Here is a 19,584-nt window from a genome sequence, read left to right on the forward strand (position 1 = left end):
TAAATACACATTGTCTATAAACCAAGATGGAAGTACAGAAAAGTAGATAAAGTCAGGAACAGTGTAGCACTGTGTACATAAAACAAAACAAAAAAAAATGGTTTCTAACCCAACATAAGAACGAGGTCCTGAAGAAGTTTTGACAGAGAGAATAAGCATAATTTCACATTTCAAAGCTCTTATATTATATTATTATTCACATTTAGAAAACCTTTCTTATAAAGGTATTGGATGGCACTACATGAATGAAATTTTGATTTCAGAATAATTCAGCTAAGGCTAAAAAATAATGGAGAGGTACTTAATACCCCAATACTGGTTAGATCATGTTTTAACACCCAGTCCATGGAGGTCTCATGCCAGGATCACTGTTCATCACTGCTCCCCGAGTTGAAACCATTAACTGAACAGACATGTTAGGAAGCTATGATTTCACCTGAAAACCAATACAGCTGGAGACAGAGAAAGGCTACTGCTTCCTGCACCCTCGAGAGATACAACAGCCAAAATGCATAAGGCCTCATCCAAAATCAGATAAAGTCAATGGGATTCTTCAACTCATCCACTGGTATCTTAACTATGCCAGAGTATGCAATTAGAGATAGATTTCACACAGTGTTTTTGTATCCCAGAGGGGACAACCCAGGATGCTGCTGATGACTCATTACACCCACCAGTGTAAGCAGCAGAGTACAGAAGGATGGACGTAAGGTTGGCTACTGTAACATGGTCAGTGCTATCAGAGGACACAAATCCTTGTTTTATCACTAGATGTGTTATACATCAAAGACAATGTCAGCTTTCTCCTGCCCTATGTTTGTCATGTCTCAATCCTGGCCGAGAAAACACTAGTTCACAACAAAATATTTGTATTTCTTTGCAGGTAGCTCATGTTTTTCTTGTGCTTCCAGTTAATTCATTCTACATTAATTTTAATATTATTTCCAACTTGTTTATAAAAAGCTGGTTTCAGGACCAACAGCTGCCTTAGTTTTGCTTCTTTCACAGTGATGTTTTCCTCAATAATCTGAAAGAATTGGGAGGAAAAAATTAGAAAAATGTGCTGGATTACTATAATTTGTGTTACTGAGACTTTTTTATACTTCAATAGCTCAAAAGCAATTTTGTTTTCTTAGACTCGGGAGACAAACTCTTCCATCCTTAAGACATAATTGCAGCTACCCCAACACCCCTATTCATATTTTTACTCAACTACCAGCTCTGGTTACTTACCCACTCTGTTTGTGCCTGACAACATAAAAGAAAAAGAAGAGACAACACAGTAATTATGACAAGTAATTTAGCTAGAATGGCAACTGAAAAAAAAACACAGCAGTAAGATGACTGCATTTACTTTTGAATGAGATGCATGAACTTGGATCAAACTGCCAAATCTCAGCTGCACAAAAAGAGAACTGAATCTCCCATTTAGTAGAGAGCTCTCTGCAGACACTCCCTCAAATTCTGAATGCTAAGAATAATCCTTATGATTTGCAAACTAGAGGCACCAAATGCTGAAAAAAATAGTGCATTTTATCCAGTGAGGGCATGAGAGGTAGAAAGGACACATTTAATGCAGTCTCCTTGCTGCTTTTAGCAGGTAATTCAAATGCAGCAACATGTAACATTTCTACACCAAAAGGAAATGTTGTATGTTACATAAAGTTTAAAGCTAGATAGAAAATGGAGAGACAAATCTAGAGCTCCCAGTAAGAAGAAATGGGAGCACACTAAAACAGAGCAACAGAATTCCAGTCAGATAAGCTGGAGGAACTCAAACCCTGCTGAGATATTTTCCCATCTTTTCAAATATATAAATATATATATATTTTTAGAGTACCTCCAAGAAAAGCAGTGGCACTTTAACTGGAAACAAGATGGTTCTTTATAAAAAAACCCCAGTGTTATTTAGAGAGTAGCAATGAATTTTGATCTTTCTAATGTACAATCATGCAGGTATTTTGATGATTGAATTACAATTCATTTGTAAAACTTTGGCCTCTCTGGTGTCTTTTTTTTTTCACATCACTTTTTCAAAGTTACTGCTACAGACACACTCCCCTGGTCTGAAGTCCTGCTGTGACCTCTACTGCCATGGAACTGTCTGCAATTCTGCTACCACGAGAGACACAATTGGGCCTAGCTGGGAACAGTTTTGCTGGGGGTGTGTGTGGGACAAAAGGAGGCAAGATTCATTCCTACTAAGCCATTTCTTTCAAAAGCTTGCTGGAATGAAAGGAATGTACAGCTCTCCAGTTTCAACAGAAGAAACAAATATTGAAGGGATTTTCAGCAGCAAGAAAAAAATCAACTTTCAAAGAAAAAAAAAATCAAAAGCCAAAGATGAGTTTAGAAAAGTTACAGCACCAGATTAACTCTTCAACCCGAGTAAAGCACTAGAGCACACAAGGAGGAAAAAGAAGGTAACAAACCCTTCTTCACTGCTCTGCGTGGCTTGCCCTCATTTGCAGCAGTTGGTCTTGCACTTTCTTCTCCTGTCTCTCTCCCGCTGGATTGCTCACTTGCCGTGGATTCAGCATCTGATGGTGAAATTCTGCCACAAACATGACAAAACAAACAAACCAACATGTAACACAAGTTTGCAAGGGGGCATAATTATCACACACAAAGAATCCTGTGCTAAAATACCTTGTGAAGTCTGTAAAAATTTTCCTCTGTTTGCAAGTGAATTTATAATACCTTATCATACCTAAATATTCATTGTCATGATGTTATGGTTGTTGTGTGTTAAAAATTACTGCAACAGAATTCAAATGTGACAACATTATTAAGTAATCTTTCCTTTAAAATACACTACAAGAAAAAGCTCTGCATTTTTAACTAGCAATTTAACTCTCAAAAAGAAAATAATTACATCAGGAATATGAAATCCATATAGGTAACTAGTGTAACATTCAGCTTTACTACTTGATGTTCTCTTGCTAACAATACAAATCTATGTGAATATTTCCCTGACTAGTCAAATGTAAGGCTATTCAAAAATGCTTCTTTTATGTATTTATTCCATGCAGTCACAAAATTCTTAAGAACATTTGTTATCTAAAAAATTATAATCTTAGTTCTTGCATCTTTTGTAGGCAATAGAGAAAAATACCATGATCTTCCCCAACAAAATATTTCAGCTGTAAAATTATACTTATAGTACAGAAATAGAAAAAATACAGGGCCTACATCACTACCTGACACAAAAACCTGTATCTTCACATGGGATCAGCCTTTAGTGACCACTTTGTCCTGTGAACACACATATTCTACTCTGGCAAGGAGTTAATCATGGGGAGTGTGCACATGTCTGTGCACTAACCTCATTAGTGCAGGATTTACTTGGGCTAGATAGGTATATCTGGACTAGTCACTGAGGCTCTTGGGTAAGCATCAACCTGCCTAGAACACACAGAGTAAGATAACTATATGCAGCCTGACAAGTCCATTTAAGTTAAATGTACTTCTTGCAGCTCTGAATTCAATTTCCCTTTTTCTCCTCCTTGAACAATGCCCTGGATCTGCAGGACTGTAATACTAATGTCATATCCCAATTATAAAAATTAATAGCAGGGAAAAAAAGAGGATAAATGGTCCTCAATGAGCTTAGAGATCTGCATCACTGCATCTTTTTCTGTGAGGGAGAGGGTGTGCAGAGCTATCACCTCCATCACCTTTGTCCTGGTTCAGCAGAGTATGGGGCTGGAGCTCTGTGTCCAGATCTCCTACTGACTTTTTCTTTCATCTCACTGTGCTCTGCATTTCCCATGATACTCCTTTCTCAGTGTATCCAAATTATCACCAAGTATAGGAACATAAATAGTGTTGAGTCAATACCAGCCATTTCTTGAAAGTGCTGAGGGATATGCAGTTGTATACTCTCAAGTCAAAACAAAAGGTCCAACTCTCAGCTGGAGCCTAGGGATGTTGAGCTTTCTGAACTCAGCTGTTCTTGTTTGTTGTTTCCTAGAGATATAGAACATGTACTCACATCACCACTAGATTTCCTGGCATGTAACACACAGTCCTGAGCTGATCTGTGATGAACTGAGCTCTGTATTTCCTCACAAAACATCAAGCAGCTAAACCCAACACAACACAGTATGATCCCATTTCACATTTCAACTTCTGCCTCGGGGAATAAATGTTTTAAATCGCAAGCTGACACGGGCACATCAGCATGGCAGGGAGACGATGGCAACATCTCCATAGTTAAGCCTCAAGGAAGATTTGTTCTTATGGGAACATGAGGGAGAAAAGAGATTCCCTTCTGAAAACATTTCAAGTGTCTGAACTACAAGTCAGTCACTCTCACCTCTGTGCCAGGAAGATCACAGAGCAGACTGTCCTGATGCTAAGGCACAGGAAAAATAAGAAGGGGCTTGGTGACAGCCAACGTGGCTTCACTAAGGGCAAATCACACCTGAATTATTTGGTGGCCTTCTACCACAGTGTATCATTAGACTGTTGGCTTCTGAAATTTCTCCTGCTTAATCTTCTGAATTACTCTAGATGAAATATAGTAGCAACCTCAAATTCCAACTTATTTCTTTTGCTTATCTGCATACAAATATGGACAACTTCCCTTCCCCCAGGTATCATCTCTGTCCTAGGCCACTTCTGAACTTTTAAAAAGAAACAAAGAAACACTTGTCTTTTAGATTTATATTACTTTGTTTCAATTTATGTAAACTACACTAAAACTAGTATAGCTCATTTTTCTTCCGTTACTTTCCAGTTTTGTCCACCTTCCACTGTACCACTGGCTGTCTTCTACTTACAAGGCCTGCAGGGATTTAGGAAGACAGGCTTAGCATCTGGAAGGGGGAAACTGAGCTTTATGAAACCCACATGGGGAAGATGAAGCGAGTATCTTAAGACAACTGGGGGTTTAGAGGAAGCAGAGGGCTGAATAGAGGAGCAAGCTGTGCTGCAGAGACTTGCCACTCAGTCAAAATCACCATTAGTTTCTTTCTCAGCCCATCCAACCCTACCCTTGATTGTTTGCCTTTTTTATTTCCTCCCACTGTGCAGTATTACATAGGTGATATAGCTCTGCACAGCAAATGCAAAGCTCTTTTCTTTGGAGACAAAGAAGTGTGAGAGTGAGGAAGAAGAATTACTGGGAAGTGTAGTTCAGAGGGGGTCTTCTCAGAGTTTCATTTTTTCTCCACATTTTTTTGTGCACAGATCCTTCTCTACTGTACAGCTTTGTTACATCATGTATCCTGTTTGTATCCTACAAACACAATTTTTTCCAGCAAGGAACAGTCACATCATGTGATTATTGGAAAAGGTTAGGAAAATTCTGCTGATGGTTGTCAGACCCTTCTCCATTTGCACAACTGTGAACTACCATTCTTTTTTCTGAATTTTTTCTCATTTTCTATGAGATCTCGCCCCCTACCCCAATAATCATAAATAACATTTCTGCACCTTCCCTGAATTTTGGAGATACAGCTTAGTTTTGGAAATAACGACTCTTCATCCATGTATTGATCACTATTAATGGGATTGAAATGCATTACTTTTGTCAGTGGTTTTCATTTGTTTTCAACCACCTGCTGGCTTAGTGGCTAGAGATCACAAAGAAACTGCATTGGCAAAAATACACTTGGTGTTTCCAGTGAATAAGCAAGGACTTGACTCCAGCCAGCTCAGCAGTATCTTAAATATCCCTCTTAACTGGGTATGTTCCATTTAAAAGAAAAATGAACACTAAATTCTCACAACCTTGTATTAACGAGTAGCAAGGTGTAACAGTGGTGGCTCACTAGCAAATGCGAGTTCCGAAGCTCTGGAACAGTTCTTTCTACTGAAACTGCCCTAAAAATACAACAATTGCTAGCCCTTAGTCAACTGTTGTCTACTGCAATTTGGTTTTGTCTCTGTGAACTGACCTCCCTCTGTGTCGAACAGTCTTTGAAGGCTTTGTGGAAATCTTGGATTTGGGGCTGGGCAGATCTCCATTCTCAGATGGGGTTGTATCCTTAATAGGTCCTGGTAAAGGAGCTGGCTCATGGATAATCAGGACATCATCTTTATTGTGCTGGCCCAGATGCTGCTTAGCAAAATCAAAGCCTTTCACACTGGGGGCTTGTAGCTGTGAGAAAAGAACAAAGACAAGAAACAGGAAAAGTAAGTGACAATGAGTACAAAGGCTTTGGTTCAGATCTGCAAACAATGGCCACTGAGAGGATGGCCATGACAGTCTCAGGAATGAACATGAGAGCACCAGGGAAACTCTCCACAATTCTGTCACCTTACTGCAGTGTATGATACACAGTTTAAAATTACAAATCAATAAATCTAGCTTAAAAATAGACTTCTGATACTGCTACTATTTTTTACTGCTATTTCTTTAGATTTAATCTTTGTGTGCGGAGCTTTTTGTGTACTTGTGAGTGCAAGGCTGTAGATGCCTGTGTACAGACTGAAATGGCTACCATCAACAGGTCATATTTCCATTTCTTCCAGTCAAAATGGATGCAGGATTTTAAATAATCTGAATAATGTCACTGTTGATCTTTCTCATTTTGAGCTCCCCAAATCTGGGAGTGCTTGTACAAACACCTAGTTTATGTGATGAAAGACAAACACTCTGCAGATCTGAGTTATACAGCAGCCTGGCAATGACTTGTCTGTCAGTATTGATGACTCCAGAAAAAACTTGAAAATCTCTTAGGAATTTCATGAACAGACAGAAAAATATACAAAAGGCTTTGGGATTTAGAGGAATTGTCCTAAAGATCTTATTCAATGGACATCTTACTTGAGAAAGACACAGAAACCAGCCTTTTATACTTTCATAACTGTACTGATAAAAAAAGCTAATCTCACCTTATCAATGACTTGATTCAGACTTAATCAAGGTTCTAAGATTCAAGCTCTCTGCTTATTTTTTGGGGGCTTTGGAGTAAGTGGAAGATCCAAAGAACTAATTAAGAGACAGTTTTCCCTCAAACCCCACTCAATTTTATGTAGTTTGGAAACTGAAAGTAGAAAGAAGCATTGACAACTCCAGTTTTCAAAGCACATGCACACTCAACCTGCTTGCACTCCACAGGCACAAAATCCTCTGTGTGCTCCTAGAGCCGATTTCCTGCAACGTGAAGCATGTGCTGGAGTGCATTCATGGCTGCGTCAGGTTCCAGATGTTGAAATGAACCCCCTTTCATAAAGCTTGGTATGCCAACACAGCTAACTGCAAACAGACTCGTCTGGTATCATGCCAAAGATAAGCTTGCCTAAGGAATATTCTGAAACAATCTCTTCAAAATATTTTCTCAGTAAGCAAACATTTTCCAAATGATTCTCAGAAAGGGCGATGCAGTCGAGCAAGCTGCCTATTTAAGCCAGTAGATGGCAATAAAAGCTCTTCTGTAAAATCCATCAGTTTCTTTGCTGAGGTTTCCGAGTTAATTTGTCACAAAATGAGTAAGCTTATTATTTGAACAAATCTGGATGTCTTTTGCTATGCCCATTTGTCCTGGGCTTTACAAGAGTCCCTTCAATTCAGCATTGTGGGTGATTCAGTTATTGAATTTATGCAAATAACTGCAACCACTGATTCCAGAAGGCAACAAGGAGCTACACTAGGAGAAGGTGTAACTATGTCTCCATTTTTTTTGAGTCATTGTCATCTAGTGAAGCCTTCCTGAAATTTTCTCCTGTTCAGATGTCAAACATTTCTCTTCAGGATCTTGCTTACTTAATAAAATCCCTCCCTGAAAACCCTCCAAAAATCCCACTCCTTCACCCAAATACTTCTGAAGGCAAACTTTTCAGTTCTGCTGTCAGAATTATCAGGCCAACTCACACCACTTTGATTACTGAAACTTATTAGCTACCCCACCTCACTTAGGGGCTGTTTGAAGTTATGTCTATTCTCCCAGAAGATATTCCTTGGTATGACACTCTTCCTTTGAACTTCAGTGGCTTCCTTCTTCTCACCCTTTCATACTCCCCACTCCTGCCCAGCTCTGCTGCTGCCTCCTGATGATCACATCCTCTGTTCCACTACATTCCCCTCCACAGATTCCACTCCCCTCAGCCCTAAAGATGATGACAATCTTCACCATGTGCTAGGCACAATTCTTCCACAAAACAATCTGGTGGTTCTCTACCCTTTCCTTATCAACCTGAGAAGTTAGTACTGCCTTTTGAATAGTGTGATGGCTGGCGTGAGTATAAACATCTGAAGAGACAAACATTCCAGGAATACTGGAGTTACCAGTATGGTTTTACTGAGATTGCTGCATGTCTGAAGCATGAACTTCAACCTATCTTAGAATCATTCTAGCAGACTGAGTTTGTAAACCTGTTTGGGAGTAAAAAACCATACAGAAATAGAAAATTTTTATCTTTTTTTTAAACTTTGAATAATCTTATTCGCAGTTGCAGTCCAACATAATCTTTTATCTAAGCACAATCAGGGGAACAGATATATTTATGTGTCCAGGCACATGTGCCACAGCATATGTAAGCACGAATGTTTATCTGCAGACAGACCACACAGCAGCTGAATTAAAAGGCTGTTAGTACTGCAGAGACCAGCACTCACACTGTAGGAAATGGCAGTTAACATTATCTGAAACAACCACAACTGGATTCTTTCACACACAGGCATTGCAATAGTAGTGAGTTAGAACATAAATTCAGTTCTTGCACAGGAACCATCTTGCTCTCTCCCACCCTGCTGGATCCTTGGCATAGGCTGGGCCTTCTGCAATTAGTCAAAGCTGGGCAGAATGTAAGAATGTTATTTGCAGAAGCAGGATCCTCAAAACATTTCACACTGAAGCTGAAAAACACGTTAAAAGGAGAAGGGGATGCAAGATGAGCCTTTAATTACTGTTTACAGCTAGGGTGGCTAACACTTTCAGGTGGCAACAGAGGACTGGCCAATCTCAGCTATCACCATACCAGGCACCACAGAACCTATAGCTGTATTTTCCTTAAGATGGAGACAGGTAAGCTATTCAGCTGGTCTTACTCTTCCTTGACAGGCAGAACCATTCTCTCTGCTCCACTCTCTTGCCTCTCCCTCCTCCTGCCAGCTGACAGCATCCAAGGACCTGAGGCTCACCAGTCTTTACACTTTTTACATCTGGTGTCATAACAAGCTCTGTGTAACGCAACAGAGAAAAAACCCTCTCAGCTTTACAGTACAGCTCTACAGATCTTATAAGTGCAGAATTGGTCTAATCCTCTGACAATAAGTACAACCTCTGTATTTTTGTTTGCACTGCTCTCCTTTGACATAAACCCCTTTGGGATGATGGCCAAGGTGTGCCTATAAAGTCATAATGCATATAATTTATACATGTGAATCAATAATAATTTAACCGGTACATCTCTAACAGGGCTTTGTCCTTTGTCAACCCCATGCAAACATTTTCCTGAAGTTAAAACTTAACCCAGAAACTGGCAGCTCCCCACCGAATCAGCAAAAGCATTTCCTTCATACCAAACAACCTTCTTGTTCTCTTTCCTTCCACAACCTACACCCCCTAAGGCTTGGAATGTGCAATACAGCTTCTCCATGACAATTTTTACAATTCAGACAGAGCATTTAATTTTCTCTTAACCTTGTTCTTTGGAAAACAAACTCTTCTTCTCATCTTAAAAAATAGTTTCAGTACGAAACTGATACTTGAAAGGAAATGGGCTGAATGGTTCAAGTCTTGCAGAGTTCTGTAAGGCTAAACATTTCTAGATATCTCCTGCTAAAAAAACTTAAGTTGGCAGTACCAGTTCCAGCCAATACAAAGACTGTGTGCACGTGTGTATGTGTTTGTACATATGACTGAAAAAACACAATAGAACAATATGACCATAAATATACAAGATACATGAATGAATACAAAAAGATGGTCCTCAAAAAATTATAAATTCACTTATTAATGATAATATTATTTGAAAAACAGAAATAGGATTACTACTGTAGAAATATCATTGACATAAGCCTGCTTTGTTTTCTTAAAAACAAAATCTATGCTTCTCATACCTCTCCTTGTAAACCACAACAACATTATGACTTTTAACTGAGAAATGATAGCAGCCAAAATACACATTTTCAATGAGAAGTGTCTGAAAGACACTGAGCCACAACTCTACTTTGTTCAAGACCAGACAGTCAGACTCAGTGAAATGAATGGTGTTACTCTTGGCTGAAGATGTTGCCAACATTTTCTTAAAAATTTCTGTGTGTCACCTGCTGAGTTCTTTCTTTTCTTTAGATCATGTTATGGAACAGTTTGCATCACCTCTGCCCATCTTGGGACTGGCAGTCAGGATAGCATGTGTGGATCAGTCATCTACTACTCGTATATTAATCACCACCAAGAAAAGAATGTAGTATCTGTTTTAGAGCAATTTTAAGTTATGCTCATATTGCTATTTGTTCACATACTGAAAATGAGAATCTTTTCACCAGCCTCAGATGCCTTTACCCAGGACTGCACAAAAGCAGTCTTGGCAAAGATTTCTTGATTTAAATGAAAGCTGTTAGAGGTTTTCATTTATCTTTAATATACTTGCTTGTGAAAAGGAAAGATATACTACTCTGAAGCTTACCACCAAAATGAACATGTCTAAATTACTGCAATCATAAGAAATTACATTATTATACAAATGCAGAACCTGCCAAAATCTTAGCGAAAGATGATTTCATATTGCTAAGTCAAGAGAGTTTTTAATTCTATTGTTACATACTGAATGAAATAATAAAAAAAAACCCCAAACCAGTATCTGAAGCTCAATTCACAGAAAAATCAAATAATTTCTGCAGAAGCCAACAAAATCTGTGCACCTCAGTCAATCCTTATTGCATAAAAGCAGATAATAGTTTCAGTGTTGTTCAAGCCACTGAAATACAAAATGGTTGCCAATATATTGGTTTTTTTGGATGCAGAGACATACCAGGAATGTCAGCAACCTCTCTTCTCAAGAAAGCAAATGCTGCTAACACTTCAGTGAGTAATTTCAGCAGAAAGAAGAAGAAATAAACGTAACTCAGTATTCTCCCTGTAGTTCCTACAAGCAGTATTTGAATTTGGACATAATACGAACAATAATGTATTATGTCCATTTTCTACTGATTTTATACCATGGTCTTGCCTTGTTCCTTGTAGAGCCAGCTGAATTGAGCAGAGCTGTTCATACACATTCTAAGGAAACAGAGGAGCTAAGCATGTGCTTTAGTGCCAGTGCATAACCTGTGAACAGGACAAGAATCCCTAGAAAGAAGTCCTGCTGACTTATGACCTTACTGTCACGCTAGCATGCAGAATGTTACTGCATAAAGAAACTTCTTAGAAAAAAAAAGTCTACAAACTTAAACACAGCAAGACAATGAGACACACTGTTCTTAAAATTAATGTGGGTTGAAAATGTAAGTCAGTGTGATTTAGGACAGCTTGAAGCTACTACACATTGCCAACTGACTTCACACGTGACATTCACACCACCAAACTCTTGTCCATACCCCCAGGGTACCATAACATGGGTTGGTGTGAATTCCCTGCATCACTCTCATGATGCATCAAAAAGGATAATAATTTGTAGTTGCTTTTGTGCTTGGTAGAGTCCTCTTAATTTTAACTCTTTTTTCACTGTGTGCCTACTATCCCATCCTGGAAGTCATCTACATCATCTTCCCACACGGATCATTCATCCATATGGTTTGCAGTTACTGTTTGACAAGATGTTCAAAACACGTACCAGTCTACCAATAAATAAGAGTTTAGAAGTACTGAGGCATGTTCACCTTTCACAGTATTATTCTCTTATTCAGCTGATTTTTCTATTATCATTCCTACATATCTTTCCACGTAAGTACAACCTCTGTATTTTTGTTTGCTTGCTCTCCTTTGACATAAATCCCTTTGGGATGATAGCCAGGGACTGCCTGTAAAGTCATAATGCATACAATTTATACATGTGATTCAATAACAATAATGCATATCTGATTTAAGACACAAAACCCCCGTCATTAATGAAAAAAACCATATTAGATGATCTCACAGAAGGAGAGTTATGACTCCTTCAGAATAGCCACCTTCAAAATACTGAAAAATTGCATCCCTTGAGGTCCACTTGTATTCCTTGAGGTGTTTTTGTGCCACTGTGACTCTTTTCTGACATGAGATATGATGCAATGTATTTGTACCATAAGCCAAACTTCTTTAAAACAAAACCCCAACACTAAGCATCACTCAGAAATGTGCCAAGGGGTTCCTTCACTTTTGCTGGTTTAGAAAATATGTTTAGGGATGAAAACAAAAAGATGTCTCTAATTTAAATACCTTCACTTGGTAACACTGTTTGTATGCAAACTGAAGTGCACGTGCAATGATAGTTCCCTGTATTTATTACATCTTGGGATGCCACTACCCTCCCTCTACAGTGGTGTGACAGCCTGTGCCCTCTGTGGCAAATCTCAAACCAGAAGTAGGATTTTGAGACCTGTGGGCCAAAAAAGAAGCTGTAGGGACAAAATGCCACCCATTTTCTTATCTTGGATCAAGTATCTCTATACAAATTAGATTTCCCATTTGTCATCACAACAGCACTTTGGTCAACTATTGCCATTTCTGGGAATAGGTAAAGCAGTTGAGCAAACCTGTCCTTGGGGAAAAGAAATATGCTTAGAGTTGCTTGGGTTTCTCCCATCAAGTTGGGAAAAAGTAGCACACTGTATAGGCAGCGTTGGCACAGAAAATCAGAACAAGCTGGGGTACAGTCTCTGCTTCTTCTTTCCTCCACTGCAAAGTCACAACTGTGTTACTGCTTACCACCAAACAAATAGTAAGGAAAGAAGGAGTCCCACAGAAAATACCACCTCAGGAATTTTGCTTCTGGAGTGGGATTAAAAACAAATAAAGAAAACCCCAAACTTACAAAACTTTATAAAGCCTGAGATTCTCAAGACACCCATCCTGACATATTTTCTTAAGACGGATTCTTTTTGTGGATTTTCATCATCCCTCTTCTTCTCCATTGTGCATTTCTTCCTGCCACACTAATATTACCATGACAGCTCAGTAAATTTCACAAAATACAAGAGGGATCATGTTGTTGAAAGCCCATAACTCTGAGTACATATATGCCCACAGGCTGTTGAGATAACTGCTGTAACAGGCAGAATTTTGTTCCTGAATCACACACATTTTTAGCTTTCTTTCTCAGACAGAAATGCCTCTGGGTGGATACTATCTTAATCATAGTTTGTGAGGTTCCTCTGCACACTGGTTGGATGGAAGTGTCAGGAGTAAGTTACAAAAAGTACAAGAAGATTGGCAACTTTATACAGTAGACAGGTATTTTTCATCCCTAAGTTTACTCCTCTAAGTCCACGTACATAACTCCAACACCAACTGCAGCCTCTAAGAGAGATACCACAACACAAAAAAAAATTAAAAATTAAGGGAACTCTTTTCTAAACTTGTGAAGCAAGCAAATACATTCTAACATGGCTCTCGCCATCTGCACAGAGCATGTAGACAACACAGTCCAAAGATAGAGCATAGGCCAGTAATTTCCATTTGATTTTACATGCTGGTATTCTGTTGGGTTCAATGATTCACATATTATATACCTAAGAGGAGTTTAATGTGCACAGAAAGTACATTCCCATATACTGCAGAAATATTCTTACTGAAATGAAACTGCAAGTTTCAAACATACATGCATAGCACATTAAAACCTTAGGCAACAGTGATTTAATGTTGGTGCATTTCCATGTTCCCAAAACAGCTAAATTTGACAGCAGACTCCCTAACACCTTTTGTTAGGAGAGAAAAATTTATTTTCCCAGTATTAATCTCATCTCAGAGGTTTCTTATGCTTAGGACAAAAAAACATTTACCTGTATCTTGAAAATAGATTCTTTTTGTTTTAACTCCTTTTGAAAAGTAACCACTATATACACATGACTATAAATCCACTGATTACCTACATTTGAATGGCATATTCAACTCTACTCTTCCCCCTCTCAAAATGAATGAACAGAATTAGAAAATGTTCACCTTATTCAAAGGTTCAAATGCCAGTTCCAAAGAAGGGATTAGAAAACTGAGGCTCCTCTGATTGGGAAAAGAGATGACAAAGATAGCAACATGACAGGTCTATAAAATCAGGATTGGCAAAGATTAAGTGCCTAGGAATCAGCTGTTCCCTGTCCCCTCCAACACAAAGACTAAGGGCCACCACAGAAAACTCAGAAGTAGCAGGACAAAAGCATTGTGAAACATGATGTGGTTCTTCAGGTAGCATGCTGTGGAAATCCCTGCCAGCAGCTGAGATGAGTTCCGAAGGACCAAACAAGTTCATAGAAAAGAAGTACGTTAAGGGTTGCTAAATATCATCACTTCTAGAAACAAATAACTGGAGGCTGAAGAGTTACTCAAGGCAAAGCAATCCATACACTCACCCTGTCCTTCTCTAGGCTTTTTCTTGTGGCACCTGGGCTAACTGGCCTTTTGGAATGATCTCAAGACAGATAAATGTTTCTGAGAAAGTAGATGGAGACATTTTACTTTTTATACCTATTTGTATAAGCAGTGTATCTAAGTGCAGTATTTTATTTCTACCATTTGTGAACAGTTAATCCTCATTACAGAAGAAGAGTGACTACAAAAGAGCTCTTTCAGAGGAATTGCCATCAGAGAAATGTATTGTTGAGAAGTAATTAACATGTTGAATACTCTATCCCTCGTTAGAATCCAGCTATTGACTCTGAAGGAGATCCTGTAAGCCATCCCCAGCAAGACAACAGTTTGGATAGTTAGTCAAGGTAGCTATTAGAAATGAATGGTATTTGTTATGCAAACATGAATCTCTTGCATAAACTCATGTCAGTTTTCAAGTAGTTTTTATAAGACTGATGTCAGCTGCCTTTCTTAACATGTCTCTTTTGACTGAATTTTTCAGCTATGCAGAACTGTTGCCTCGACATTAGACAGACGAACAAAAGGATTACAGGATGTCAAAACATCACAAGAATTCTGTGCATCAGGAGCAAAGCCTAGTATTTAGCCTCCAGCAAGGCTGGCCTCTGATCTTGGGAACATCCAAGAGAGAGTCTACAGACTATACAATAATAAGCAAAATTCTCAATTCAGAGGTGTAAAGTCACACCTGACACATGACATTTGGATATCAGATATTCCTGCTTAGGGGGGAAAATAAAAGTGCCTCTCAGACATCTTGCAGCAGGCATGACTCGTTACCTGTGACCGTGAGCAGATTAGAGCAGACATGCAAGGGCTGCTGACAGTCCCCAGGTGATGCTGACACTTCAGCTGAGCTGTGCTGGCACAGCCCTCCAGCACTGGCATTACCTGTGCTGCAGCTCCAGGAAAAGGTGCAGGACTTTGCCCAAGGCTTTGAACACTCCACCTGTGCCATGTGTAAACACACACAGGAGGGACACTGAACCAGAAGGACATACTCAGTCTCTAGGAAGCACAGTGGCATGCAGAAGGCTGCAGAGAGGAGTGAGATCTGAATGGAGAAGCAGGCATTCTTCCCCATGGGCTTTAGGATGTGTCCTTGGATACACAAGGAACTGAGCAAGCCACTCAAAGCTATCACTGCAAAAGCAATGACTTCAGCACACCCAGCATATACAGGAGAACATCCAAGACATTCTAAATACACTGCCAATTAGCTTGGCCAGTTCTTGCCATTAGGGCAGGGAGCCTTTCCTTGAAAAACTCTATATAGCCAAAATTACTTCTGAGAAGTCCTAGGAAGGGATGTGACATTTTTCTTCAAATGCTTGTAACGCAGAAAGGAATGTGAAGCTCCTAGAGAACCAGGTTCCATTTTAATATTTGAATGTCTACAGAGAAAGAAATAATACTGCTGACTCTGCTTCCATTGTGGATAACAGGTAAAATGGGGTTTTTTTCCTCTCTGGGGAAGACGAAAGGAATAGTTTTGCACAAAAACATCAGGGGCCCAGTACAGGTACTGAGCAAAATGATGGTTTGGGCATTAAAGAAATTTGTTCAGATTTTCATGAAGAAAAATAACCAATGGCAAAAGTTCAGTTGCCCACAAAAGGCACAGCTTCTTTGAAGGGAAAAAAAAAACTTGGAACAAGCAAAATGTTGGGACAATGTTATGGTGGATATAGGCAATGGCAAGAGAGAAAATCTTGTAATTTAAAAATACCACTTGTGCATCTTTTTATTTCATAAGGCACAGACATGTTAATCCAGTGCAACAACCCAGGTCACATCAAGGTGAATTTCCAGTAGGATGCTTTGGCTTACAGAACAAGTAATGAATATTTGATGTGCCCTTTAAATATCTTAGTATCATCTCTTCAAAAGAATTATCCTTGTACAGACCAATGAATCATGCATAGATTCACTGCTCTCCCCTGTTTCCATAATTCTCAGTTTAAAAAGCATAAAAATAACTTTGATCTAAGCATCTTTTTCCATTTAATCTCCTCAATGGAAAAGGAAACCTAACATTTTACAGGTGTTATTAATCCTGTTTTGACGCAAAAGGATAGATTAGCAAATCACAAGATCCTTTATTTTTCCTTACTTTATGATGCAACCTGGTTTTGCTAGCATCCGGTCCCACTAAAGTTTTCTTTCCCATGTATTTATGTTTATATTCACTGAGGCAGCAGATAAATAAAAAATCCCTTAATAATAAGCTCTCTCTCAATACTCTTTGCAGGAAGAGCCTTTTTAAGCAGGATCCTTGTGCCATCCTGCCTGCAAGACAGTGATCCTGTCATGAAGCTGGAAGGCCAGATGCAAAGAACAAAAACTGATGGAGGCATATCCAGTGTGCAGAACACACTTTGCTGTACACAGCCCACCTTGCCTGTGTCATTACCTCAGAACAAACATTATCCTTGCTATTATCTATACTACCTTGGAGAATGACCTGGGCTTCAGGGTGAGGCCAAGCAGCTTCAAGCCCAGCTTCAAGGCTGCTGTGGCACATCAGTATTCATGCAATCCTGGGTACTTCTGTGCACTAGTCACCACTGGATGTGGGTGTTTTTCAACACAGCCATGTCCACTCTAGTGGGAAATCTGCTATTACTGACCATCACAAGTGAGGAACTGTGACCCAACTCTTCTAAAGAGCTTTTAAGGGACCAAAGCCAATTAGCTGTGCTGGCAGTATGACTGAATTGCTGGACAGAACAACTACTCTGTGACCCTCACCCACCTCACCAAGGTGTACCCAAGCAGCCAAACCTCATACACCCAAAAGTCATGTAGGGTCTAACTGCCAGCAGTTGGAAGACAGACTGTAAGGTTATGAAGCTTATGACTTACTTTTAATGGTGACCATAGGAACACAGAAATCACACCTACTCTGTAAAAAGTAAACCTTTACATATACAAGATTAAAAATAAAAACTTGTATTGCCGGAGTGAATACCAAAATGCTTCAGGAAAATCCAGGAGTTTCAAAGCAGAATGAAACAATTAAATGAAAGCAGAGAAGAAAGGAAGCATATGACTGGCACATGGGGCTATAGAATCCAGTAGAATTTGTAGGGTCTAAGAATCTTCCTGAAAAGGATAATGAAAGTCTGTAAGAGATATTCTAACTAAGAATAAAAAGCTCCTGCACAACCTGTGGCTTACGTATGCAACCTGCATTTAGAGTACATTTACAGACTTGTCTCTCTCGATGTTCCAAGGAACCAGCCTTTTAGTCTTTGCAGCACTAAACACACAGGCTTTTCCCCCTCACTCCCAAGCCCATTCCAGGCTTTTTAAGTCACAGATAACATAATTTGCTATCAGCTGCTACTGTAAATTCTAACAGATCATTTCGCTGCCCACTGAACTGCTATGTTCAAGTGGCTAATTGAAGACTGGTGATACCCCTGGAGATCTACGAGTGCAGTAGGATATCCAGTATCAGCTGAACAAGAAACAGGTGTCTCAATTTCTTATCTTCCAATCAACACACATTTTCAAGCACAAAACACATTACAGACTTGCCACAAGGTTGAAAAGTATTGTCTTCTATTTCCAATATGGATATGCCATACATATGCTAATGAAAAGCCCTATATTTACATGAATTTTTTGTTAAATATTAATGGAAGTGAGAAGAGCTAGCACACTATAAATGCATCTTTACATTTTTTACACATGAAATATAGATTCCAAGAGAAACTCAGATCTTTAACCTAAATATATTTCTATTTACAGATGCAGTGCATGCTTTCACCTTCCTTCAGTACCAAGGTCAAGCTCTGAAAATAGAGAATGTAAATAATTGTGGCTGTGGTGAGGAAGAAGAAGCCTAGTCCATTTTTATGGTGTTTATTTACAGACATAAATCCCTGACCACTGATGATGACACTCCTTGGATCACTTTGCATTTACTCTAATAAAAAGTATAAAATACATAGAAAATTTTAGAGAGCAGGATCAGACCAAATGTCTCTAATAATTTGTATGCTGTTTTGACTGTCTAGGGGTCTTTGGTGGTGGTTAAATATGCCCTATTCCAACCCAGAATTCCAACCCACTGTTTGAAGACATGAAATCCCAATGACAGCCTCATAGTAAGGAAGCCAGAGTACTACTTTTATTCTGGGGAAGGGAGGAAATGGTCTGCAAAGTAGGCTCTTATAGTTGCTTGATGTGCAAAGTGATAAAAATTTAAGACCCTTTTTATTGCTTTACCTCCAGCAGCACAGGGATTGAACTAGATGTCCTTAGTGGATCTTTCTAGTTTGCTTACAGCAACTTCCCTAAAGAAGGCAAAGTGACAGGTTCCCTAGGCAATCCAAAATGAGACCTGCATATAAACAAGTTTGAGGCTTCTGACTCATGAATGATTAAGATGAAGAATACTGCGGAAGCAGTGGGGAAAAGCAACTGAGCTATTTTCTTAAAAGGAAGTAATTACATGAAAGATGTTTCTGGCCTTACAGCCAATACAACCCAACTGCTTCCTTACAAAAAATGCTTGTGATAGCAGAGAGGAACAGAAAATGCGATCAAACAGCGTAGCGAGGGTAACAGTCCTCTCTTGTATGACCCTTCTCAAATTAGTCAAAACTACTGTGGGGAACTTCCTCAGTCAAAAACGTGTGTTCCATATTACCACAGCAGAGGTGAAACCAGGTACCAGGGGGTGGTGCTCATCAAAGGGCACCACTTGTTGCCAGCCTGGATTCCGACACACAGTTCGTAGTCGCAAGACAAGTGGAAGTTGCTACTGATTTGTTCTGACTGCTTTGGAAGTGCAAGTGCTTTCTGTTTCTCTCCTCTTTCAGATCATTAATTATCTTGAAAAGAGAGCCTGGTGTACAGACAAGGCTTGTTATGGAGAAAACTGACTGAACACGAGGTCACAGAGGAGAACATGACTGCAGTACCACAGGATTAGCACAGGTAGATCATTTTGCCTTTATTAATGCCTCTGAAGGTATAGTCAGTAACAAGCATTTCTGACACACATAGGTTCTCTTTGGTTGCAAAAAGAAAGTAACCTTTCAGGCATTTTATCATCCTTTGTGAAAAACCTGGACCACAAATTTTTTGATTTACATTCTTGGGCAAGAAAAAGACA

At 39.2% G+C, this 19,584-nt stretch overlaps 1 protein-coding gene across 11 annotated transcripts in view; it reads right to left on the reverse strand.

Moving 5' to 3' along the window:
• Positions 1-19,584, reverse strand: part of KIAA1549 (KIAA1549 ortholog) — a 141,327-nt gene that overhangs the window by 21,171 nt on the left and 100,572 nt on the right. For 6 of the 11 annotated variants that reach the window (XM_085569289.1, XM_085569287.1, XM_085569284.1 and 3 more), the window contains exons 11-13: positions 5,904-6,106; positions 2,433-2,554; positions 1,234-1,248 (exon numbers count right to left, since the gene is read on the reverse strand). In XM_085569289.1, coding sequence (XP_085425415.1) covers positions 1,234-1,248; positions 2,433-2,554; positions 5,904-6,106 — 340 coding nt within the window. The remainder of the gene's footprint in view (positions 1-1,233; positions 1,249-2,432; positions 2,555-5,903; positions 6,107-19,584) is intronic. The other 5 variants (XM_021536598.3, XM_085569290.1, XM_085569286.1 and 2 more) reach the window with 1 other exon arrangement.

This window comes from Lonchura striata, chromosome 1A (assembly GCF_050655825.1).
Source record: "Lonchura striata isolate lonStrDom1 chromosome 1A, ASM5065582v1, whole genome shotgun sequence".
Lineage (NCBI taxonomy): Eukaryota > Metazoa > Chordata > Aves > Passeriformes > Estrildidae > Lonchura > Lonchura striata.